Genomic DNA, 23,985 nt, shown 5'->3' with positions numbered 1-23,985 from the left:
GAAGTTCTGGGCCGCCAAAGTTGGGGAGTCGGTCGTCGTCCCTGGGCGTCCGCCGGGTTTCGAGAGCCCATCCTGGCGGATTCCGGGAAGCGCCCCCACAAGCAGCACTAGAGGCCACGCAGCATCACAAGGCTCAAATATGCACGTTATGCCGTCATAAGCACAAACAAAGCGTGGGAGGGCGACTTTGCGCGTCCTGGCGTGGACATGTCGGCACATGTCCCGTGCGCACTGACGTGGCGGGGCTCTCAAGCGCTGGTGCGCATGAAGTCAAGCTCAACGAGGCTGTCGATGCACGCTGTCCATACATCAATTGGCAGAGAGTTCAACGCGGGATGGGCTGGGTCGAGGGGATTTCCAAGGATAGGATCCCGCGTGTGACCTCAGTCTCAGAACGGCACCGCCAATGGCACAGCGTCAAGAGCAGTCGATTGGCGCACCAGTTTGGTATTAAGTGGATGGGGCTTAACCCCTCAAGAACGAGGATTTGTCCGTTGGGGGGTCGGTCGTCCAGGGGTCGTCCCCTCAAGGGGAGTCCCGGGGGATTTCGGGGCATGGGGTCTGGCACTTTGTTTCCTCCCCCCTTCCCCCTTGGCAGCCCATCGCGGGGCACAGCCGGGCATGAGGGGCTGGCACGTGGTTCGATACTGTCGGCTTGCGGCGAAACCGTCTGCCCTCTCCCTTTGCTGGGGCTGGCATGTTAGTTGATGCAAAAGTCTAAAGTCTAGTGTAACCCTCAGGATCCGCAGCCTCATTTCGTAATCATAAATGGTCCTTACAAAGCAAGGCAAACAAGCATTGGTAGTTGCGCGCAGGCGGCGCACGCAGTGAAGGTTTCCTCGCGCAGGACTGTCCGGACCGCCCGCCCCCCCTCCTCCTCCTGCTCCCCCTTGGCAGCGGGACAACAACCTTCAAAATCCGGCACGCATGCGTCCACCTGTTTTCCAAACTTCCACACCCCTTGTCCGCCGCCCCCCTCCGCCAACCTGCCGAACCCTAACCAACAATTTTGGCACACCCGGGCGCAGGCGCATGCCCATACGCTCGTGCGCGTGTGCGCGCGCAAGCCTGGACATCAGCGCGAAAATGGACGAGGGCAATCTTTGTGTCTTGGATGCAAGATGCCGACTTGATGCGGTCGGTAACCATGGTAACAAGCAAACACGGCGGACTGCCTGCGCAATGGGTGCGCAGTCACGTGCACAGGGCCAACCCGTCCTAACACTCTAATCACACCTTGGGCAACCAGCACCGCAGCATCGTGCACACCCACCTACACGCATAAACAATTCTCATGGCGTTCCCGGCTTCTTTCCAATCCAGGTAAACACACAACATAAATGTCCGTTTGAGCTGCGTGGCGTGGCGCAGCTCCTCACTTGCATCCCGAGCAGCAGTTTGAGTCTATTGCTGCGAGTCCTCCGCGCCGGTGGCGATGCGGAAGTTGTACGACACCAGCTGCGCCCAGTCGGTCAGGCCGGGTGAGGTGGAGGTGAAGTCGAAACCCACCAGGCGCAGCACACCGCCGGTGGGCGTGATCACCTCGGCCACGGCAGTGCTGCAGAGGGGTGAGGGAGCGGTGCGTGCGTGTCACTGTGTGTGTGTGTTTGTGTGTTTGTGTGTCTGTGTGTGTGTGTGTGTGTGTGTGTGTCACGGCCTTGCACAAGGAAAGGCTTTGGCAGTCCGGTGATGTGGAGGAAAGCACTGGATATGAACGCGCCCCGCATCTCTACTCGCCATGTGGTCAGCACATCGGGGCCTGCCCCCCTTGCGCCCCTTCTGCCCTCCTTGCGCCCTTTCTGCCCCCCTATCCCGCCATGGACCCCAATCGCGCCATGGCCCCGTGTTCCCAAACCTGACAACCCCAACCCCCCAATCCCACAGGAAGCCCCGCACCCCGCATTCCCCCCCCCCAGTCACTCACTTCCCGCTGGCGGTGACGTAGATGGGGATGAAGGCTCCGTCGGGGATGCCGCTGCACGCAAACACCACACCGTTGGCCGCCTGGGTCAGCGTGTCGGGCAGCGCGGCGGCGGCGGCGGTGTGCGACACGGCGGTGAGGCCCACGGTGGCGGTGCCCACGGCGGTGGCGGTCTGCAGGTGGCGGGCGGCACAGACAGGGAGAGGGAGAGAGTGTGTGTATGTGTGTGTATGTGTATGAGAGAGCGCGCGCATATGGAAAGGGTACACGCAGCATATGTATTAGCGACGCTCACAAGCGGAAAGGTGTTGTATAGCGAAAGCAGCGTGTTTGTGTCTACGCGTATTTGTGAAGGTGGGTTGGGGTTTGTTCACAAGCCCCGTGATAATGGCGGGGCGGCCGACTTCCACCAACGGCTCTCCCACCTTGGTGCACGTGGCAGTGTAACCTGTGAAGGTCTTGATGATGGTGTTGAGCACAGTGACGGGCGTGGCGGCGGAGGGCGTGACGATCACCGTCAGAATGGTCTCTCCCGTGCCGATCTGCAGCCGAGCAAGAGAGATGGTGACAGGGAAGCGATGCAATGAGAGTATGACGTAGGGTTTGGTGGTTGGTGCCTCTCTGGAGGAAGGTGCGAGGGCAATACCGCAAGAATCAGCACAGGCACGCTCGGCCCCAAACCTGCAACTGTGCGATTGTTTGGTTCATTCGATTAGGGACTCACCGCCAGGCCCAGATCAGTCTTGGCCGAGGCGGTGAAGGCGGTACGCGTGTTGACGTTGTCAACCATGATGTGCGCCGACACGCCGGGCATGTACTTGACGGGCGACTGGCGGGCGGCGCCGTTCAGGAACCTGTTCACGGCTGCAGGCACCGGTGGCAAGTGCGGCACGGATGAACGAGGTGAGGCCCAACCGCCGCCGTGAACGAGTTGTGATGACAGATGTGTTCACATGCCGGAGAGCGCAGGAAGAGCGCGAAGAGCCACGAAAGAACGAGTTAGTCCACGGGTGATCCACCTTACTACGAATGCATAACAGCTTTACGCTTGGGTAAAACAGCGGGCAAGGAGCTTACAGCCATCACATATCCACATCCATTCTCACCATCGAACAGGTTGCTCTTGCGTGTGGCGTCCGCAGTGGGCAGCACAGTGCCGGCGGGGTCGGTGATGACGGCGGCCAGCACCAGGCCCGTGTCCAGGGGCGGAGCCGGAGGCGCGGGCGGCGGCGAGGGAGGGAAGGACGGGTCCGCGGGCGGCAGCGGCATGTCGGGCGGCAGCGGCGGCGCGAAGGGGCGGACGACAAAGGGAGGCGAGGGCGGGCGCGGGCGCGGCGGCGGGCGGGGCGAGGGGGGAGGGGAGGGAGGAGGGGAGGGCGAGGGCGTGCCCGTGAGGCGTGTATATGACACGGCCAGGCGGGTGAGCGCGATCTTGCCGGCACCGCGGGCGCCCGTGGAGAAGTCGTAGCCGATGAAGCGCACCGTGCCGCCGCCTGGAGGAGGGGCGAGAGGGAGGCGGGCAGGCAGGGGCGAGACGAGGAAAGTCAGCGCGGCGGTTGTGCGCCCACAGAAACAAGCGGCAGCTTGGGGCGCTCGGGCGGTTCGTGGTCTTGCGCATGGTACCCGTTGGGGGACGAGACACATTGGCACCCTGACACCCTGACCACCGGAGCTAATTGCCGAAGCCCCGCCGTCCAGTCCGACAAGACCCGCACACTGTATCGCCCCGCCGCCTCACCGGGGGTCAAGAACTCGAGGATGACGGGGCGGCTCCTGTCCGTGGTGAGGTACACGCCGGTGGCGCCGGCGCAGCTTACGGCGCTGGTGCCGCCGTCCACGCGCCAGGGGCCCAGCACGTCGAGGATGGACAGCGCGGGGTTGAGGCGGATGCGCGCGCCCGTGCCCACCCGCTCCTTGGTGCAGCTGATGGGCACGGCGCCGCCCAGGGCCGTCACCTCCCGCGCGATGTTGGTGATGTTGTTGGTGGTGGTCTGTGCAGAGGGGCGACGCGGGTGAGGGAGCCGGTGGGCGGGCGGGGCAACGAATGTGAGGGAGCCGGCGGTGGGCGGGCGGCCGTACCATGGCCCTCCGTGCCGCTCACGTGACAAGCCCTCAACAATCCAAAACGGCCACACCAAGACGCCAACCGCGGCCGCCGCCATTCCTGCCTACCCTCCCCTCGCTCAACACCCCTTCGCTGCCCTCCCCTGTCCTCCCCCTCCCCCACGCTCTCCTCCTCGCTCTATTGCATTGGGGTTTGGTTTAGTGTGGGCTGGTATCTACAACCCCCTCCCCGGCCCCCCTCCCTGCCCCCCCATCCTGTTCCCCACTCTCCCTGCCCTCCGCCTGTCTCTCACCCCGGGCGTGACGATGATGGTGAGCAGGGTCTGCAGCGTGAGCACCCGCGTCACCAGGTCCTCGCGCACCAGGGCCGGCAGCGACATGTAGGTGTTGTCGTACACCTGCAGGGGGCAGGGAGGGGGGATTACATTCATGATTAGTTAAGGAAGTGGTAGACGGTAGACCATCTTGGGGGAGGGAGGGAGGGCGCGGGGGAAGGGGTGAGTGTGAACAGGCATGCGTAACGTGAGCCATGAAGGAAGCACGAGGGGCGCTCACTCCGTTGTGTTTTTGTGCCGCGAGACCTGCAGGGGCGTGCACGACCCCGCCTGGAATGCCCTTGAGACACAGACATCACACGCCACGGATCCACCTCCCCCAGGACCCCGGGCCCCGGGCCTCCAGCCTCCCCCCAACACACAGCCCCTCCTTCCACCACCCTCTCCACCACCCTCTCCATCACCCGCCGCCGACTCACCACGTGTGAGCGCGCTGCGCCCAGCCCGGTCTGCGCCACAATGGCCATGTCCTTGACCTCGCGCACCCCCGCCAGGAACTTGGCCTTGCGGTCGGCGTCCACGGCCGTGGCGGGCGGCACGGCGTCCACCAGCACGATGGTGTCCACCGCCTGCGCGTCGGCTGCGAGGGGAGGAGAGAGGGAGGGAGCGAGAGAGGGAGGGTTGTAAATACCAGCCCAAACCAAACCAAACCGAGTCAAACTAGGGAGGGAGGGATGGAGGTAGGGAGGGGGAGTTGGGTTTTTACGTGTCGGCGTGAGGGGACCGATGATGGGTCATACAGCTGCCCAGCAGCCCCGCAGCGAGGGCTCACCACCGGGCGGCGGCGGCGGCGGGCGGATGGGGCGCGGCGGGATGGCGCCGCCGGGCGGGCGCGGCGGCGCGCGGGCCGGCGGCGGCGGCGGCTGCACGGGCGGCGGCGAGGGCTTGCCTCCCGCCAGGTCCGGCAGGGTGGCGTTGGAGAGCGCGGCCTGGGACACCAGGTTGGAAGAGAAGATGGTGAGCGAGGTGAGCGGCTTGCGGTTGTCGCCGCGGCCGCCGCTGAAGAAGTTGTAACCGATCAGGCGCACCACGCCGCCCGTGTCGTTGCCTGGAGGCGGGTGGGCAAGTAGAGGAGTTGTGCGAGCAGTCGGTGCGAGCAGTCGGTGCGAAACGTCGGTGCGCAGGAGGACAGCGCGTGCGGCCTTGGCGTTGAGGGAAGTCCCCCAGACGGCCCCCAGCCAGAGGTCTTAAAAGGCAGGCGAGTCAGCAACCCTTTGTTGACCCCGTGTCGGGTTCTGCCCTAGGACTTGGAGCCCCCTCTTCCCTCTCCCTCGGTGCCGTCCCGCCCCCTCCCCCCCGCGGCATACACCTCGCCCCGCACAGCCTCTCACCGCTCTTGCTGGCGTTGGAGGGCAGGGTGCTCATCTCGTGGACCACCGCCTGGGTCGAGTCCGCGTTGGAGTTGAACAGGATGACTCCGGTGTTGCAGCTGCGGGCCGCGACAAAGTACACAGGATCACATCAAGCAAAGGGGATTCGGACCACAACAAGGAAATGATCCCATGATCAACCGCTTTCTGCTGGCTTCCTTTGCGTTGCGTTCTGCACCTCTCACCGCACGGAGCGAGTGACGAGCTGTGCGCGCCAGCCGTCGCTCTTCAGGTCTCCAATCAGGTCGGGCACGGCGCGGTTGACGCGCTGGTTCTCCGCCACAGCCGACTGTCGTGGTGGAGGGTGCGAGACGGAGGAGGGATGAGAGACGGAGGAGGTGCAAGGCAGGGGAGGGGGGCACGGGAGGGGGGGCCTCAGGGCGTGATGGTTGCTAGAGGATCCCCGAGGTACTGGAGGTACAGAGCGCACGCTGGGTACACCCTCAGTCGAAAGCAGACTGACACACACACGCAGCCATGCCCTGCGCCATGCCCAACAGGACCAGCAGTTTGGCCACAACCCTAGCCCACCACCTGCCCGCCCGCCCGCCCGCCCGCCCGCCTGCCTGCCCGCCCACCCACCGTGACGCACTGCAGCCTGTTGGCGCCGGTGATGGCGGCCAGCGCGGCCGTGAGCTGCACGTCCGTGGTGCTGTTGGTGAAGATGACTGCAGGCGAGGAGCGACACAGACGGCGGGAGCGCGAGGGCCGCGAAGGCCAGCAGGAGAGACCAGAGAGAGGTTCAGGTGAGAGGAGGGCCACTCATGTGAGCTTGCGGGTCGGGCCGGACGGGCCCATGCCCGCCCTTCCATCCACAAGCAACTGCAGGTCGCCCTGTGTGTAAGGCCGCTGCTTCCGCCCCATACGATGCGGCCGCCCCCCCCCCCTTTCGATGCCAAAACCTACACCCAAGAACGGCTGCCAGCGCCCCTGCCTGCCCGCACCCCTGCCAGCACCCGCACCCACCGCTCAGCACGGTCTTGCGCGCGCGCACCAGCGCCGCCAGGGACGCCAGCTGGCTAGCCGTGAAGCGGACCAGGGTGGTGTCGAACGCCACGTGCACCAGCGCGCCCTCCACGCCGCCGCCAAACGGCCACAGGCCGGCCGAGTTGCCGAGCGCGTCAATGCCATCCTGTGGCGTGCGGGGAATGCATTCGGCAGGTAGCGATTTACTTGTGATTGAATGCGAGCTGCTTGGCACGTGCTTGCATATTTGTAAAGCAACGTTACTAGCGCAACGTCAAGCATCAACACAATCGGGCATCACCCCTGTCCTCGTCCCCATCCCCCGCACGCGGCGCGCTTCGCACGCAGCACGCACCTGCAGCTTCTGCTTGAGGTCGGCGTCGGGCAGGGGCGTGGGGTCCGTGAGCATGACCACCGCCGGCACGCGGCCGCCCAGCGGGCTGGGCGGCGGCTTCATGATGGGCGGCGGGCGGGGCGGGCGCGGCGGCGAGGGGTTGGAGAAGGGCGGCGGCGGCGGCAGCATGGACTTGATGTTGGCCACGGCGATGGAGGCCATGGCGGGCAGGCGCTGGGCCAGCGTGATGTTCTGCCAGGTGGTCTGGAAGCCGTCGGTGGTGAAGTCAAAGCCCACCTGCAGATCAAAAGGGTTGATTGTAAGCGTAAGTGCGTGCACGTGCTGAATGCCGCCGTATGCCTGCTTTCCCATCGTAGGCTGCGCAGGGGCGCTCTTTTCCGTGTATACCGACACCGCCCCCGCACGCACCCCACCTTCCCTGCCACCTCCTTCCCCTCCTGCTTCCTACTCGACACTGTCCTCGGGCCTTGTTCTTCCCCCCTTGTCTCCTCCTTCCTCGTTCCCCCGTTCTCCACACGGCACACACGGCTCAGACATACACGCACACACACGCACACGGTGCACTACACACACACACACACACACACACACACACACACACACACACACACACACACGCGCGCGGCTACGCGACGCTCGGTGTTGTCGGTAGGTATCCGTAAGTAACTCCGGCGCGCCGTCTGGGCGGGCTTCGTTTTGTTGTTGTTTTCAACACACACACACACACCTACACACACACACACACGGCAGGCACACGGCACACACACACACGCACCAGGCGCACGGTGCCTCGGCCCACGCTCATCTCCCACATGACGCCCTCCTCCGCCGCGTCCGCGCCCTCCACCAGCACCAGCTGCCGCCCGCTGTCGCACACCAGAGACACGGTGTTGTTGGCGGGCTGCAGGGGGGGAGGGAGGAGGGAGGGGAGGGAGGGAGGGAGGGAGGGGGGACGGGCGGGGACTGGCGCGTTAGCTGGCACGAGAGGCGAGAAGACCGTGAGAGTCATGGCGGTACCGGTACCGCAAGCCACGACTCCCTGTCACGTTCCTTGCACCCTGCCATGTCACTGACTCATTCACCTTGCAACCCATGCACGACCCACCACCTTCGCATCCCCAGCTCTCAACGGTCCGCCTTCTTGATCCCTCATGCCATACCCATGCCCCCGGCTCAACCCAACCACCCAAACCCTGCCCCCACGCCCTGCCCCCTAAAGCAAGCCCCATGCAACGAGCTGCTCCCTCGCGCTCCCCCCCCAGTCCTGCCCTGCCCTGCTCACAATCATGGTGTTGGGGAAGCGCGGCACGCCCAGCAGGTTGGAGTAGTCGGAGAAGCCGGCGGCAGTCAGCGTGTTGCCGGCGGCGCCGATGAGCGCACGCTGCAGGGTTGGGTCGGGTATGGGGGGGGGGTTACATTCCACATGCTCGGCGCCGACGTACACATGCAATGCAGACACACACACACGTGACCCCTAGCACACGTACGCACACACATGCATGAACACACAACCACACGCAGACCCGACTGACGCGCGCACCAGGACACACACACGCCCCCACTGGCTGTGGCGCGCACCTTGACGCACTTGGCCGGCTGCCCCAGCGCGGACGTGAGCACCTGGGTGAGCCGCTCCTCCGGCAGCTCGGGCGTCACCACAATGGACAGCAGCGTCTTGCCGCGCCGCACCAGGTCCAGAATGTACTGTGTGGGGTGTGTGGGTTTACATTCATGATTATCAGGGGGATGGGTTGGGTAGTTCATTCCAATCCCGAAGAATGCGAAGGGTGGTGGTGGTGGAGGTGGTGGGTTCCATGCAAGTTACCGTAGCTCAGACTACTGGGGCGAGAGATGAGGCCTCACACGCAGAGTGTGTATGCGTGTATGCATACCGCATGTTTCCATTTTCTTACTTCACACACACATATGCATGCGCGAGTACAGACACATACACACGCGCACAGTCACTCACGTCCTTGCTGGCCTGCGGCAGGTTGATGTAGGTGTTGTCGTACACGGTGTGAAGCGGCGCGTAGCCGGGGTTGGTGCGCAGCTGCACGTTGCCCTGTGTGGGTGTGAGGGTGTGGGGTGGTGTGAATGGGTGTGGGTCAGTGGGGTATTGTGTTGGGCTGCGCGAGGGGTTAAGGCTTGTGGCTGGAGTGCGCGTTGGCATTGGTAAGAGTGTTTGGTGAGGTATGTTTCATGGAGGGTGAGGAGGTTTTTCCCGCCCCCGGCCCAGCACCAGCACCAGTCCCAAGCCCCCAACCCCAATTCCCACCTGGCCAATCATCTGGAGCACCGACAGCCGCAGCTTGGTCTTGCGTGTCACGTCCGAGGGGGTGGCGGGGTCGGTCAGCACAATCACCGTGCCCTCCAGCGCTGCAGGGCGGGGCGGGAAGGACCACGGTCAGCGCCAGATAGGTTGCGGCAACACAGACACCGGCTCGCCACCGTCCCTTCCCGAGCCCCACACCCCTACTAAAGCGTCTTAACGTGCAGCTAGGTGCCCCATGCACTTACGCGGCTCCGGCGGCGGGCTGGGTGGCAGCGGCGGGGGGCTGAACGGCGGAGGTGTCGGCGGCTTGGGCGGCCGCGGCGGCGATGGCGGCGCCGGCGGCGGGCTGGCGGGCAGGTAGAGCAGGATCTTCTCCCACACGCTGATGCGGCTGGGCACTGCGGGGACGGAGAGGGTGGCAAGCATGAAGGAGATGTGGCGGCGAGCTGGCGCTTCGGCCTCGCAGAGCCCTCAGGCATCCCGGCGCCCCTTCCCCCCCCCCACCACCACACGCACACACACGCGCACACGCCCTCCCCTCGCGCCCCGAATCGCCCGCCCCCTTCAACTCCTAGCAGCAGGCTGACAACAGCTGCTCGCTATGTACACACACGCGCGCGCACACGCACACACACACACACATACATCCACACACGATCCCTGCCCTCACCGCTCCAGTCGAAGCCCAGCAGCTTCACCCAGCCGCCGCCCGGGGTGTGGAACATGATGACGGGCGCGGCGCCGTCGGTGGTCACGAACCAAGGCGCACCTGTGCGGCCGTGGGCGTGTGTGGCAGCACGTAAGCGGGGGCGGGGGGGCGGTGGTGTTCGCGGTCGGCTCCGCCTGCACCTCTGTGAGTGTTTGCCCCCTCTCCCGCCCTTCTCACCAAGGCACCGAGCTCTGCCCCGCTTCTCTACCTTCCCGTCTCCCCCACTGCACCCCTTACCTTCAAGCAGTGTCTCCCCCTCGCCTTCCCCCTCTCCCTCTCTCCCTCGCTCCCTCACTTGCTCTCTCCCTCTCCCTCGCCTTCTCTCCCTCTCTCCCTCGCTCCCCCTCACCCGCGCTGCAGGAAAAGGCCAGGGGCCTGGGCGAGCCGCCCGCAAACAGCGACAGCGGCATGCCGGGGTAGCCGTACACGTTGTTGGCGGTCTTAGTCAGGTCGGCCTGTGTCATGCAGTGTACGGCACACGAGTATGGTTCGTACGGGGCGTCAGCTGCTGCCTTGATCCACACCTTTGCCCGCTCCCAGCGCGTCCCCATCCCCATCGGCTCCTTTGCCCCTGCTCGCCCTTGCCCCGTGCCCTAGCCCAACCAAAACCCCTTCCCCCAGGCCTCGTTTCCATCCCAATCCCCGCCTGGCCCCAGCACCGGGAGCTCCCATTCCCTGGCTCCCCTGCGGATGTCCCAGTCCATGTCGGTTCGGTCCGATTGCCCTTCCCCCCACCCTCCCAGCCACCGAACCACCCAGCTTTCGGCCCCCCCCCTTCCTCCTTGCATGAACAGCCGCCCCAGCCCCAACCCGTCCTCTCCTTCCTATCCTCTCCTCCCTCCTCTCCTCCCTCCTCTGCCCGCCCGCACCCACCCAGCCGCAGCCGGGGCTGGCTCCGCCCAGGAAGGGCGCCAGCAGGGCGTTGTAGTCGGGCACCGGGTCGCCGGTGACCGAGGTGAGCACCAGCATGCCCGCGTTGCCGTCCACCAGGTTCACCAGCGTGGTGCGGGAGCCCTGCAGCGGTGGTGCACGGAGGCCAGGAGGGGAGGGAGGGGAGGATCGGTGGAGGGGTTCCATTCATGATGGGGGATGAGGAATGGGGAAAAGCCGGGGTGTGAGGGAGCGGTCTCCGGAGGCTGGGAGCGCACAATCCAGGCTCTAAACCCTATACCAGCAGCCCCCCTCCCCACGTTCGCCCCCTCATTCATGGACGACGAACCCCCGCCCCCAACCCCCGCGGCCCCAACCCTCAGTCGGCCCCGCCCTCCGCCCCGCCCTCACCCCGGCCAGGACGCTCTGCAGCGTGTTGGCCATCATCACGTGGGTGCGCGCCTCCAGCGACAGAGCCACCGGGCCCTTCACCACAGTCACGCCCGCGCCGCCCTGGCCCTGTGGGTGTGCGCGAGCGCAGTGGAAGAGGATGGTGCGTGGGCTCAGCGGAATGGTGTACGCTTTAGCTTTGGCTTTGCGTGTGGCTGCAGCCAGGCGGGGACAAGACAGCCAGTGCCCTCGTGAAGTGGGTTGGGTAACTGATGCTGCGAGCTGCAAATTGCGCTCAGGCGCACTTCGGCAGGACCGCGCCAGCTCCATCCCAAGTCCCACCCAACACCGCCTGTGAGTTACATCCCCCACCCTCCCTGCACACACGGCCCCAACCAGCCCCACTCTCGGCAGCCGACACCCTCTGTCATTCTCTCTTCTTCTCCTCGTGGTCTCCAAGCCGCACTTCGACCACCCGTGGCGCGCCACACCTCTCCTCGGCAAACCAGTAGCCCAGCCCGCATGCCGGGGCCGGTCGCACCCCTCACCTGCACGCTCGTGGTCAGCGCGGCCTTGCGGCTCACGTCGCGCCCGTCAGAGCCGTCCGAGTCGTCGTACACCGCAATGGGCGGGTAGGTCGCGGACTGCGCCACCACGCCACGAGCCAGCTGCAGAGCCAGCAGCAGCGTCGCCAGCAGGCCGGTGCGGGCGGCCCACCGATTGCCGGGCGCCATCCTCAAGGGTTTTGGCTTGCGGCTGCGTCAACGGGTGCCACGACGAGCAAAGAGTGATGAGCTGTACCAAGGCCGTCCTAGAGAGGAACGGGGCTCGCGTCTGCCTGCGGCAGGTCTTGACGACCGGCGCTCGCCTGTGGATGGGGGCGGTTGCCCGACAGCAGCAGGTTCGGCAAGGTGTGAGAAAGAATTGGCGGGCCGGCGCGATTAGCTACGCTAGCAGCACTTGTAATGGTGAACCCCGGAGAAACACAGGTTTCGCACCGCACAGCTATGCGAAGCGACGGGGCAAGTGCGTTGGGGCGGCGACGGTCGAACGCGCAGTGCTGCTCACAGTGTGCAATGTATCGCAACAGTCTCACATGCGTTCTACGAGTAACGGGTTCAAGCTCGCGCGGCAAGAGGCGTTTCTACGCACGGACAACTATACGTGCACCTGCGAGCTTCGCTTGCAAGCTCGCGCAACGTAAAATTGAATCGCTGTAGCATAGCCAGCGACAGAACTCAACCGCTCCTTACAGGAATTCACGCGCAAGCGCGTGCAAGCGAAATGGCTAACAATCCAATTTCGCCAAGCAACCTTTTGCCACGCCGTCACAAAACAAATGTAGTTCAGGTATAAGGCATACTCACCGCCAACTGCAGTTGTCCAGCGACTCAGCGCTTGCCTCGCTTGCAGACTTGATTGCAAGCTCGCGCGAAGCCTCCTCCTACACTAGACTTCAAATCAAGCTATCACCAGTGACTCCACGGACGTGTGCAATCAACTGTTTGGGAGCTTGGCTCTCAAGAGGAAGAGCTTGCGTTCGCAACGCCCATGTTGCGCCCACCATTCTAGACGCCCATGCTATGACGACAACTACCCGCCAACCTTCATGCATGGCATATATCATCTCAAGGGAGTGCTATGAGAAGGTTTGCTTGAGCAGCAACACGCGCGCTGTCAGCGCACACAGGCGCACACACCCCGTGCCTGTTAGCTCGCTCCCGTCGCTCCCTTCCAGCGACAGAGGACTGATTCAAATTTAACTAAACTTATAATGTGCTAGCATAATGCACTTGCTGCCATATTGATGACAAGCCATGCACGAACCAGCCGCGGCGGCGCCACACGGCGCCACAGGCAAACGCCCCTAGGCGGCGAGGCCTGGCGAGGCGCCCATGCCCCATGCACGCGCAATGAAAGGAATATAGTCCAAAAGGGCATGCTCTTTACACGCAAAGCCTTGGCCAAAGCTAACCGGCGTTTGGGTGCCGCGGATGACCGCCTTGCTTGGCTGCGCTGTGTCCCAGCTTCGGCAAGATCCAGTACACCAGACACGTGGGGTTGGGGTGATGGCCGCTTGGTTAAGAACAAGTTATGGATTGAAACTGCAGAAGATGGCGTGTATGGAGCGTGGGGTTGGCAAGGGTAAACAGTTGGTTAATTGGGTAAAGGCGTGGGGAAAGAGACGGGGATTCGGCCGCGGGCGTGCCGGGTGGGGATTGTGGTCTTACCGAATTCACGTAACTTATAGCTGCTATTGCATCAACACGGATTCCCATTGATGAACTGTTTGCTGATGTATGTATATCCGCGGTGTTCAGTGAGCACGATGTCAACACTACCTGCGGGCTTCCAAACGAGCCCGACAATAGCTAGACAATGTCTATTAGGTTACTGATGCTAGGATAATGACAATTGAAAAGGGACAGCCACCAGCGCAAGCCGGGCTCGCAAATTCCGTAAGCGAGACCCCACCAAATGCTGCGGCAAGGAGTCAGCGCGCTGCGAACCTGGGGGACGTTGCTACCTGGCTTCAAAAGCCGCCGGAAGCCCGCACGTCTGAGCAGGTGTGCGAGTCCGGTCAACGCTGGCATGCCAGCGTGCCAGTCAACGGCCAACATGTCGTCGCACGGGTAGTGCCTCGCTCGGCGCTTCCATGATGGGGCCGCGAGGCATCATAGATGAGCACACATACATGCCTAGAACGCCCCTATGCCTTGTATTTCTAATAGAAACAGTCAGGGTATTCAGCAGCAGCAGTGCCCTTGGTCCAGTGCGGCGGCCTGGCCACGCATAGGCAAACCGCAGCCGGGCTCCAACGCAGCTCCATTGCGCACCCTCCGTTGGTGCCGAGCCCATTCCTCGCCCCACCAGGTCTCCTTCATCGCCTCCCTGCTGACCCACTTCCCCAAACTGCGGGAGGCGGGGCAAGTGGTGCTGGCGGTGCTGGTGCAACAGGTGAGGAAGGCCAGTTGCGGGGCTGGGGCGGCGCATGTGCAGGGGCCGCGGAGGGAGGGGCCGAGCAAGAGGCATGCTGTGTGGAAACGGAATGACACGTGGCCAAGCCCCTGTCAGGCGGCATGCAGCGTTCATGAGCAAGGACATGGCAAGCCCGATGGCGGAGCTACAACAGGGCTGGGGCCCGGTGTCGGTCCACAGAGCACACTTCACTGCTGGTTGGATGTTGTGCAGTGGGCGGCGAAGGCGCCTTTCAGCAGCACATCTGCAACGACGGCTACCCTCCCACCGCCCTAAGGATACCGGTCCTCTGGCCCCTGGCGGCACGTGGTCGCTGCTTCCCTACTGCTCGCTCAGAGCGCAAACACCACACGCCGACCTCTCCCTTCCGTTCCAGGTCCGCGCCGAGGCCCACCCGCGCGGCGCTGTGCTGTGGCGCCAGGGCGAGGCGCCCGCCTCGGCCTTCCTGCTGCTGGGGGGCGCAGTGGCGCTGAGCGATGCAGGGAAGAAGGTGAGGAGGAGGAGGAGGAGGAGGAGGAGGGGAGTGTGTGGAGGGAGGGCTGACGCAGGGATGGGTGCGGGGAGGGCTAAAGCGGGACAGGCGCAGGGAGGGCTGGGTTGGGTAGGCGGAAATTTACCGGGGTCTGCTAGGGTAGACCGCTTATGGTGTCCGCATTCCTCGGGAGCTTTTCAACCGCCATTTCGCTTTGGGTTCTGCCTGGCACGTGCACCAACCGTGGTCCTCGGCCCTATACTCGCTCATACATCCCCCCCCCCCCTCGCACACACCGCAGCGGCGCTCCAGCTCCAGCGGCGCTCCAGCGGAGCACCAGCACAACCGATGGGGTGCGTGCCGCAGTCACGACCGCTTTTGGTAGCCTGTGCGCCTTTACACTTGCGCTAGTGCGCATGTGCTTCTGGGAATGCGTGCATGTCCTAGGGGGCATGTATGCTGTACTGCGTTGCATTGGTAGTCTGGTACCGAGAACCTGGGGCACCCTCGAGAAGCTTCAGGCATCCCATGGGAGATCCAGTAGCAGTGGATAGCAGCGATGGATGTGTCTCTCTGTCTCCTGTGTGTGTGTGTGTGTGTGTGTGTGTATCGTGGTGTCTCTGCGTCTCTCTCAACCTTCCTACTACGCGCGCTGCCAACCGCAGGAGGTGCAGGCGCCGACGACCCCGCTGCTGCCACACATGGCCAGCTGCTGCAGCGCTGCTCGCCTGGAGACGTATTCGGCGACGAGGCGCTGTTGGCAGGCATACGGCGGCCCTGCAGGGCGGTGGTGGGTGTGGGCAGGGGCCGGGGCTTATATGCCCAAGCCCAACAAAATAGGTCCCAGTATTGGGAGCAGGGGCAGGCGCAGGGGCATGGGAAGGGGAGCGTGGACAGACGCATGATTGGGCACTCACCAGCAACCCAACCCACCGCCGTCACCCGATTCTCCTGCCCAGGTGGAGAGCGAGGTGGCGGTGGTGGCCGAGGTGCCGAGGGAGCTGTTCAACGCCACCATCGGGCCGGCGGTGCGGGCCGTGTACGGCCAGAAGGTGGGCGGTGGGCACGTGGGCACATGGGAGGGTGCCGTCTGCTGCAGGGATGCTGTGAACGGGCTGTGCATAGATAGCCATGTGCGTAGATAGCCCTATTGCCGCTGTAGCATAACCCGGGACCGGGTGACGCCAGGATCCTACTCGAGGGGCAGGAAAAAGCCGCGGATCGCTGCTTTCCCCGCCTGAAGTTCTGGGTCAGCATGCCTGCGTGTTGGGTTGTACAGGTTGAGTTCCTTACCAGCCTGCCGGTGTTCGGCAAGATGCCGCGGCGGGTGGTGGAGCGACTGGCGCCAGCCTTCTTCCCCGTGGTGAGAGCCGCGTGCGGTGGCGTGCGGGGTGTGTGGGGTGGGGTCGGGGCCGGGGGCAGGGACCGGGGACTAAGGGGGATTGTGGGCTCAAGCAGGGTAGGTGCAGCATCCCTGTCTTACTTGTCCAGCACCCCGTGCCCACGTCCAACGCTCCCACGCACGCATGATACCACACCTCAACGCACCCAGCACACCACCACCCGGTTCGTGGCCCCGCCCCCGCCGCCGACCCCGCCGCCGCCCCGCCCTGCACAGAGCCAGTGCTCCAAGGAGGTGCTGTGCCGCCAGGGCGACACCGCAGACTGCCTGTGGGCCATTGTGTCGGGCAGGTGGGGTGGGCGAGTGTGGTATGTGTGTGTAGTTCATTTCAATATCAAACAAACGATTGCCGATCCCATAGGGATGTGTGGGGGGCTGCGTGTCGTTTGGCTGGTGTGGCTGATGCTTGGCCACCCCACCGTGGGTGTGCGCGGAGTGCACGCTTGACTCTGGGTTCTTGAGATGCAAGGGGCCTGTTGGTGGCATGGGACCTGTTACGTCCGCCTCCCTCGCCCCTGAGCTCCGCTACCTCTTTCACATACTGGTAGTCGCCCCCCAAACCCTCCGCCTCCCACCCCCCAAACGCTCGTTCCTCCTCCTGCAGGTGCCACGTGGTGATAGACCCCCGCTGGCACGCCGAGCTCACCAGCCGGCCGCCCGACACAGACCCCCGCCGCACCACACAGGCAAGTAGCTGGGAGGAGCAGGAAAAATCGCCACACCCTCATGCTAACTCGCCCCACCCGCTGTTGCCGCCCCCTCCTAACTGCCCCACCCACCTCCCCGCGCCCTCAGGTGGCCAGTGTGCAGATGGGCCAGCTCATCGGCGACATGGCGGTCATCGGGAACATGAGGCGCCGCACAGCGGTGAGGCGGCGGCGGCGCCGGGGGGGGGAGTAGGACAGGAGGAGTGGGACAGGGGGAGTGGGACAGGAGGAGTGGGGCAGGAGGAGTGGGGAGGGGGAGTTTATGGCCTCGAGCCTAATGCCAAGGGGATCGGGGCCGGGTTTGGGGCTGCGTGGGAGCAGAGACACAGTGTGTTTTAGTACGGTGTGGCGAACGGGACCGATGCCTGGCATGACCTAGCACATGCAGTCTGATAGCGAATGCAGCCGGTCAAACCCGCCACCTCCTTACTATCCCACCACCGCTCTTTCTTTCAAACCCTGTTCGGTGGGCTCGGTCAAAACCTCCCTGAACCTCTCCCCTCCCCCGCCTCCTGCCCTGCCCTGCCCCCCCCCTCCAGACTGTGCGCTGCGCCACGGACGTACTGCTGTACCGCCTGCAGCGACACCACTTCCTCAAGCTGTGCCCGCCGCAGCAGCTGGAGGTGAGGCGGGGCCGGGCGAAGGGGTGGGGGCGGGTGAGGGCGGGGGGTTGCAGCGAGAGGAGAGGGCTGCAGCAGGAGGAGAAAATGCAGCACAAGGCGGGGCGCCGTTGCATGGTGGTGGTGGTGGTGGTGGTAGTGATGGCGGTGGTAGTGGTGGCGGTGATAGTGGTGGTGGGAGCGGGGGTTCTGGCGGCGGTTGGGTGCTATGAGTATGAGGGTGCTGGGCCTGGCAGGCTGGGCGCCCGAACGCTCACGCCCGCCCGCTGGCACTCCCTGTTACCTGCTGCCCCCGCCTGCCCTACCCGCTGCCTCAGGAGCTGCGGGCCATAGGCGAGGCCAAGATGCTGATGCTGGTGCGCGCGGTGGCGGAGGAGCGCGGCGCGGCGCATGCACGCAGCCGGGTGCTGGCGGGGCGGGACCTGCGGGTGCGTGGGGGAGGGGGGGAGGGGGGCGGGAGTGGGCGGGTGGTGGTGGCGGGTGGTGGGTAGCGCTGTGTGGGCTGGGGGGCTGCGGGGAGTGGAGGAGGCGGTTGACCCCGCCCTATCATGTGAGCTGGGATGCAGTGTGCAGGCGGAGGTGGGGTCTGAGGCGGAGGCTGTGGGGAGCCCCAGACGCGAGTGGGAAGGACACACCCTCCCGAATGACACCCTTCCAGCTCAATCGTTCAAGAAGGTTCTTTCCTTTCCCACCTTTCTTCTGTGCTTGACGTCTCAACCCCCCAGGAGCTACAGCCTCGGTACCGGGCCCAGGCGCTGCGGGAGCTGGTGTCAGAGCAGCTGGAGCCGGGTGCTGCCGGCACCAGCAGTAGCAGCACCGCCGGCGCGGCATTGGTCATCGCACCAGCTGCTACAGCCTATGCTGCTACAGCCGGCGCCGGCGCCGCCTCCAGCCGGACTCCCGCCTCGCGGCCGGGCTCCCCCGCAGTGCACTTTGCGGCTGGCCAGGCCGCTGCCGCCGCCGCCGCCGCCGCCGGAACCCATGGCCACCCGGCTACAGCCGCCGCCGGGCTGGCCCTTGCCGCCGCCTCGCCTAGCCGCCAGTACGCAGTCGTCTCACCCGCGCCGCCACCATCGCCGCAGCCGCGGGCGGCTGACCCAGCGGTAGAAGGCGCTTCGGCCGCAGCTCCTGGCGACACTGGGGTGCACGGCGCCGAAGCAGGTGGTGCAGGGGGCGATGGGACCGAGGGAAATCAAGGGACCGACAGCGATGCAGCCGCGGGCGATGGCGGCATGCGGGAAGGGGACGACATCGATGCGCCGCCCGCAGTCCTGGATTTGGATTCAGGCAAGGTGGTGCCGAATGCCTGGGGCGCGGTGTCCGCTGTGGCGTGGGCTTGGGCGCGGGTGCCGCTGGCTGCGCAGCAGCAGCAGGCGGCGGCGGTGGCGGCGGGCGACCTGGCGGCGGCGGCGGCGGCGGCGCGGCGGCTGGAGGCGGCGCTGCTGGACCTGGGCGTAGTTAGCAGCACGGCGGCCGAGGGCGGCGCGAGCGAGCGGCAAACGGGGACACACGGCGGTACGGAAAAGGAGGAGGGGCAGGAGGCAGCGCATGACGGCGGCGGGGAAGGTCGGGGAAGGCCGGCATCCGCTGCCGTCCTGGCGGCGCCGCCGGCGCCGATCTCGGTCGCGGCACGGCCCTTTGGCTGGCCCTACGCCTTCCTGCACCCGCCGCGGCCGGCCACCGCCACAGGCTCACACGGCGACTCCGCTGCCGCTGCGGCGCAGCGTCGCACGCCGCCGCCGTCGCCCGGAGGCACCAGCAGCAGTCCGCCCCGCAGCCCGCAGCACCGCGGCCGCGGCACCGGTGCCATGGCTGTGTCAGTGTCGGGCGCAGAGGTGACCATTGCCACACACGAGGCCGGGGTGCCGGGCGTGCTGGGGAAGCCGCCGCCGCCCCTGTCACCCCTGTCGCCCCTGCCGCATTTCTGGTCCCCGTCCGCCTCACCGCCGGCTTCGCCCCAGCGCGTGTTGCCGGTGTCACCGCATCCGGCCGCGGTGTACCTGGGCGCCCGTGCACCCGGTGGTGGTGTCGGGGCAGAGTCAGCAGAGGCGGCGGCGACGGCACCGCCGCCGCCGCCGCGGTATGTACAGGGCAGCAACGGGCACGCATACAGCTACGCATATGTGGACCATTTCCCACTGTCGCCAGTGCCGCTGCCGCCGCAAGCAGCAGCACCGCTTGCAATGGACGAGTTGCCGGAAGCCGGCTACAGTGATGACGAGCCGGAGGAGGGCGGCGCGGGTGCGACAGCAGGTACAGCCGACGCGGCTGCAGCCAGTGGCGGCGCCGCCGTGCGACAGCTACTGCCGCTGGTGCCACTGCAGCTACTGCCGCTGGTGGACTTCAGCTGGAGCATCGGGCCGGGCAGCATCCTGCACCTACTCACGGCGGACCCGCAGGCAGGGCCGAATGACCCGGCATCGCCGGTGTCAGCAGCAGCAGAGCGGCCGCTGGCAGCGGTTCGGGCGGCGCTTTCTCGGCCAACTACTGCGTCTGGCCCGGGGCTAGGGACAGGACATGGGGTCGGCAGTACGGCAGGCACCCGTATGACCTCGGTGCGCCCCCTCACTGCCGCCCTGGCTACAGCCGCCGCAGCAGCAGCAGCCGCACACGCTGGCAGTAGCCGCTGCAGCACTCCCGACACGCCGGGGCCCTGGAGCCCCGTGCGGGGCAGTCCGCTGCAGCAGCAGCCGCAGGCATGGAGCCCCGTGGGGCGGGCAACGGCGGTTGTGACAGGCGCGTCGGCAGCGGCGGGGATGGCGGCGGCGGCGCACGGCGGGGCGGCGGCTCCGGCGCAGCCACATGCTCATGCGCACCATCTCAGTGCCGCGACTGGTGCAGCTGCTGGCGGTGCAGCTGCTGGCATGGGGCCGCACGGCGGCGCAGATGGCGCAGATGGCGGGCCCGGGCTCTTCATCTCGCAGGCGCCTGCATCACCGGTGAGCTGCTTTAAGGAAGCTTCCCGGTCCCCCCGTCCGTGACATTGATAGAACAACTGATAGATGCATGCATGGCCGGTCAAGATGGATGTGTTACCAGGCTCGTACGTCAACAATGTCATGTTGGCCACACGCAGGTTCGAGGTCATGCCGCCAGTCCCAGCCGTGCTCCTGTGTATGCCCACGTGCTGGCCTCACCGCACCACCCATCCCAGCACCCGGCAGCACACGTCCACCAGGCCCCGGCCCCCACCAGCCGCGCGGGCCTGCACAGCCGCGGAGGTGGCGGCGGGGGCGCCGGTGCCCGGGAGGGGAGTGCGCGGCATTACCACCAGCAGGCGTTGCGGCAGCACGACGGCCGCTGGGCCAGTCCCGGCGGCAGTAGCCAGGCCTCCAGAAGCCCTTCTCCCGACTTGCAGCTGCTGCCGAACCCAGCTGCTACAGCCACAGGGAGCACAGCAGCCCGCGGCCCGGCGGCACAGCTACAGCCGCCTCCGCAGCAACCACAGCAGCAGCAGCTGCAGCAGCTGCAGCGGCAGCCCACGTGGCAAGGCGTTACGTCGAACGACCCGTACGCACGTGCGCGTGTGGGTGGCGACCCCGCAGCGCTGTACGGCGTGTTCCAACCGCCGCCCACAGCCGCCGGCAGCCGCCACCCGGCTGGGCCTGGCGTTGCCGCGGCTGCGGCTGGGGCTACCACGGCCTCACTGCACGGCCGGTCCATTCCACATCAGCAGCACCAGCCGTGCCAGGAGCAGCAGCAGCAGCCGCAGCAGCTGGTGCTGAGCACAGGCGGCGGCCTGCGGCTACAGGCCGTCGGCGCTCCGGCAGGCGTGCTGTCCGTCGTGCCGGCGGCGGCCTTCCCGGCAGCAGCTGTAGCAGGAGCCGCCACGTCAGCTGCTGCTCCCGCCGCGGCGGGGACTGGTGGTCGGCGCTACAGCTACTCGTCACCGTCACAGCTGGCAGGCGCTGCCACTGGGCAGGCGGCAGCCGCACAGCAGCTGCCGTCACCGCCCCTGAAGCACGGCCAATCCGTATCTGGCGCGGTTGACGGCTTGCCGTCGGCAGCACCTCATCAGCATCAGCAACCGCACATGTTGCTGCGCCCGCCGCTGTCGCTGCCAACCCCAAACTCCAGACCTGTATCGGCTCTGGGCAGCCCCGGCGGCGGCTACACCGGCGTGTCCTCAGGCGGCCCAGCCTCTCCCTCGCCGTCCCACCAGCAGCAGCACCTGCTGCCGCCGCGCCAGCAGCAGCGCCTGCAGTCCGCTTCCAACGCCGCCGCCGCCGGCAGCACCCACAGCGGAGCTGGCGCTGGTCCGCGCCGCTCCGCCCATTCCATGCCCAATGCAGCACCGGCCACTGCAGGAGCAGGAGGGGGTGCGGGCGCCCCGCCGCCGCCGAACTCCCTGGCTGCCTGCCTGGCCTCCCCGCCGCCGCTGCCCACCCTGCACATCCAGCAGGGGGGGCTCAGCTGGGGGGTGGCGCCCGTGGCCTCCATGTCCATGACTACGTCTGCGTCAGCGCACACGGCAGCGCCAGCAGGGGGCCGCAGCAGCGGCGCTGGCGGCGTCAGAACCAGTGTCAGCGTTAGTGGCGAGACCGGGGCGCAGGCAGGCGCTGGTGTTGGCGGCGGCGGCCTGGGCGGCAGCAGCGCGAGCCACAAGGCTGTGCTAGGCAGCCCGGGCTGGTGGGCGGAGAGCGCCGCCGCAGCGGGTGCCGCCGCCGCCGCCGCCAACGCCGGAGGCTCAGTCGCCACCGCTGCGTCCCCTCGATCCCAGCAGCCTGCCGGGGCCAGTAGTAGCAGCAGCGGCGCGGCGGCCAAGCCGTATGCGCCCAAGTCGGCGAGTGCCACCGCGCTGGCGACGCTGGTGGCGAGCAGCGGCGGCGGGGGCGGCGGCGCGCGCAAGAGCCTGCCAGCCAGTGTGAAGGACCCGCCCGTGATCCTCAAGGGCGGCCTCATGTTCCGGCCCACGGTGGCGGCCGGCCGCAACGGCGGCACCTCCAACGCCTCGGCGCTGGTGGCCAGCGGGGCGGTGGGCAACGGCACGGCGGGCGCGGCGGTGGCGCGGCTGCTGCAGCACCAGCAGCACCAGCGCCAGCAGCAGCGGCAGCGGTAGGGGTAGCGGTGGGGTAGGGGTACCAGAAGTGGCAGCTAGCGGAAGCGGGAGCGAGCGGAGGTGGCAGTTGTTGGTGGCTTTTTGCAATTGGTGCGAGCATGTAATTATTGCGTTTTGTGCGAGGCGTGCGTGGCCATGGACATGGAGGGCGACTTGCATCACTGCCGGGTGCGTGTCGCCGTTGCTGGGTAAGTGGCCGAGGAGTTGCCGCTGCAGCGTGCATGGAAGTGGCGTGAGCGCATGACTGTCACGCAGATGACTTGGTGTGACGTGCTGATCCAGACCAGTCGCACCAGTTGCATACCGTACCATGCGCTTCTTATGCATTTCAACAGCGCTTCGCTTGGCCTCGCTTCGCTCAATCTTGACTGGAGACAAGATAGGAGCCCTGAGATTTCTTGAGTAGTTTCAGAAGAGGACAGTAAGTCTGACGAAAGTGTTTGTGTGCGGAGTGAGGGCCACCCCGGCCGGGGCCCCTGGTCAGGATTGCAGGAAGGCAAGTTCGTGCGCACCATGCTGTAAGCACACACGAACGGTATACGCGGGCTCTTGCCCCGGAACCCCCAGCAGCCCGGCCAGCTTTGCAACGTTTCCACCTAAAACCCAGGGGGGGGGTAAGAATGCCGCAGACATACCCCACCCTTCAAATTGAAAGAGCTTGACGAGAGCGTTCAGAATCCGCTTTCAGAATTTTGATCAGGGTAGTAATTGCGGAGACATGGGCCCCCAAGGTTTCGTCGGGTCGGTCGTCGGTCCTCGGGGTCCCCAAGGTTTCGTCACGGTGTGCCGGAAACTTTCGTCTGGGCCTCATAAGACAGCCGGGCAAGCCCAGACCGTTGCCCTAAGCATGTAATGGATGCTTGTAACGTCAGGAGCCTTCCAGAAGACGAAGGGCTACCGCCCGTCAACACATGTTGGGTTGGGATGTTGGGGTGCGACATGTCTCGCCTGACCAGAACGTGCCACAAGTCGCGGACCGGTGCTTGCGCGCCGGAGGAAAGCGCATGTGTATGTCCCATGCGTAGGTAAGTCTCGTAAGCGTGCTTTACACGGGTGCAACTGAACGGCCGCAAGATGTTCACAACATGTTGACAACATGGCTGTGGTCAAGATGCGCCCGACGAACTTTCCGTGTTTACATGCTAATAGAGCTCGCTGAAAGCAGACGATTGACACCATCCTGGAAGAAAACAGAGGGGGTTTAGGGGGTGTACGGCACGGTACGGCACGGTCGGTCGTCGGTCAGGGGGGGTCGGGAGGTTTTGCGGGGTGGGGTCTGGAACTATTGTTCGTACCCCCCCCCCCCCTGTAAAACCCAAACAGCCAACGGTGGTGTAGCCCCAGTAACCCCACGCAGCAGAGGTGCAGAGCGCAGCGTTTTGCCTTAGCAATCAGCAGACGCAGCAAGCACATTGGCTGCGTGCAGTGCACACCAAAGATGTAGCATGGCACAACTTGCAAATTCGAAGTCGCGGCTAGGCCGCAGTGCAA

At 65.7% G+C, this 23,985-nt stretch overlaps 2 protein-coding genes across 2 annotated transcripts; one reads left to right on the top strand and one right to left on the bottom strand.

Moving 5' to 3' along the window:
* Positions 1 to 763: 763 nt before the first annotated feature.
* CHLRE_09g401900v5 (uncharacterized protein) lies at positions 764 to 13,421 on the bottom strand. The gene is made up of 26 exons (XM_043066047.1): positions 12,623 to 13,421; positions 11,804 to 12,123; positions 11,277 to 11,384; positions 10,869 to 11,009; positions 10,345 to 10,450; positions 9,957 to 10,055; positions 9,532 to 9,684; positions 9,290 to 9,390; positions 8,984 to 9,076; positions 8,590 to 8,715; positions 8,294 to 8,392; positions 7,787 to 7,912; positions 7,012 to 7,287; positions 6,657 to 6,822; positions 6,273 to 6,358; positions 5,876 to 5,979; positions 5,652 to 5,749; positions 5,093 to 5,368; positions 4,740 to 4,900; positions 4,279 to 4,383; positions 3,660 to 3,912; positions 3,028 to 3,414; positions 2,646 to 2,785; positions 2,347 to 2,463; positions 1,925 to 2,094; positions 764 to 1,558 (listed from the first exon to the last, which is right to left on the bottom strand). Exons 2-26 carry the CDS (start codon positions 11,987 to 11,989, stop codon positions 1,405 to 1,407), a joined length of 3,831 nt encoding a protein of 1,276 aa, XP_042920782.1. The 5' UTR covers positions 11,990 to 12,123; positions 12,623 to 13,421; the 3' UTR covers positions 764 to 1,404.
* A 100-nt stretch (positions 13,422 to 13,521) lies between these two features.
* Positions 13,522 to 23,028, top strand: CHLRE_09g401950v5 (uncharacterized protein). The gene is made up of 14 exons (XM_043066049.1): positions 13,522 to 13,822; positions 14,130 to 14,213; positions 14,611 to 14,724; positions 15,008 to 15,059; positions 15,372 to 15,496; positions 15,666 to 15,758; positions 15,986 to 16,069; positions 16,325 to 16,398; positions 16,713 to 16,794; positions 16,904 to 16,975; positions 17,355 to 17,438; positions 17,753 to 17,863; positions 18,161 to 20,374; positions 20,512 to 23,028. The coding sequence occupies exons 1-14, from the start codon at positions 13,664 to 13,666 to the stop codon at positions 22,492 to 22,494; spliced, it is 5,331 nt and encodes a 1,776-aa protein (XP_042920781.1). The 5' UTR covers positions 13,522 to 13,663; the 3' UTR covers positions 22,495 to 23,028.
* Positions 23,029 to 23,985: the final 957 nt, after the last annotated feature.

Source organism: Chlamydomonas reinhardtii, chromosome 9, assembly GCF_000002595.2.
Source record: "Chlamydomonas reinhardtii strain CC-503 cw92 mt+ chromosome 9, whole genome shotgun sequence".
Taxonomy (NCBI): domain Eukaryota; kingdom Viridiplantae; phylum Chlorophyta; class Chlorophyceae; order Chlamydomonadales; family Chlamydomonadaceae; genus Chlamydomonas; species Chlamydomonas reinhardtii.
Note: the sequence above shows the minus strand (reverse complement) of the source record. Positions and strands in the feature narration are given on the sequence as shown.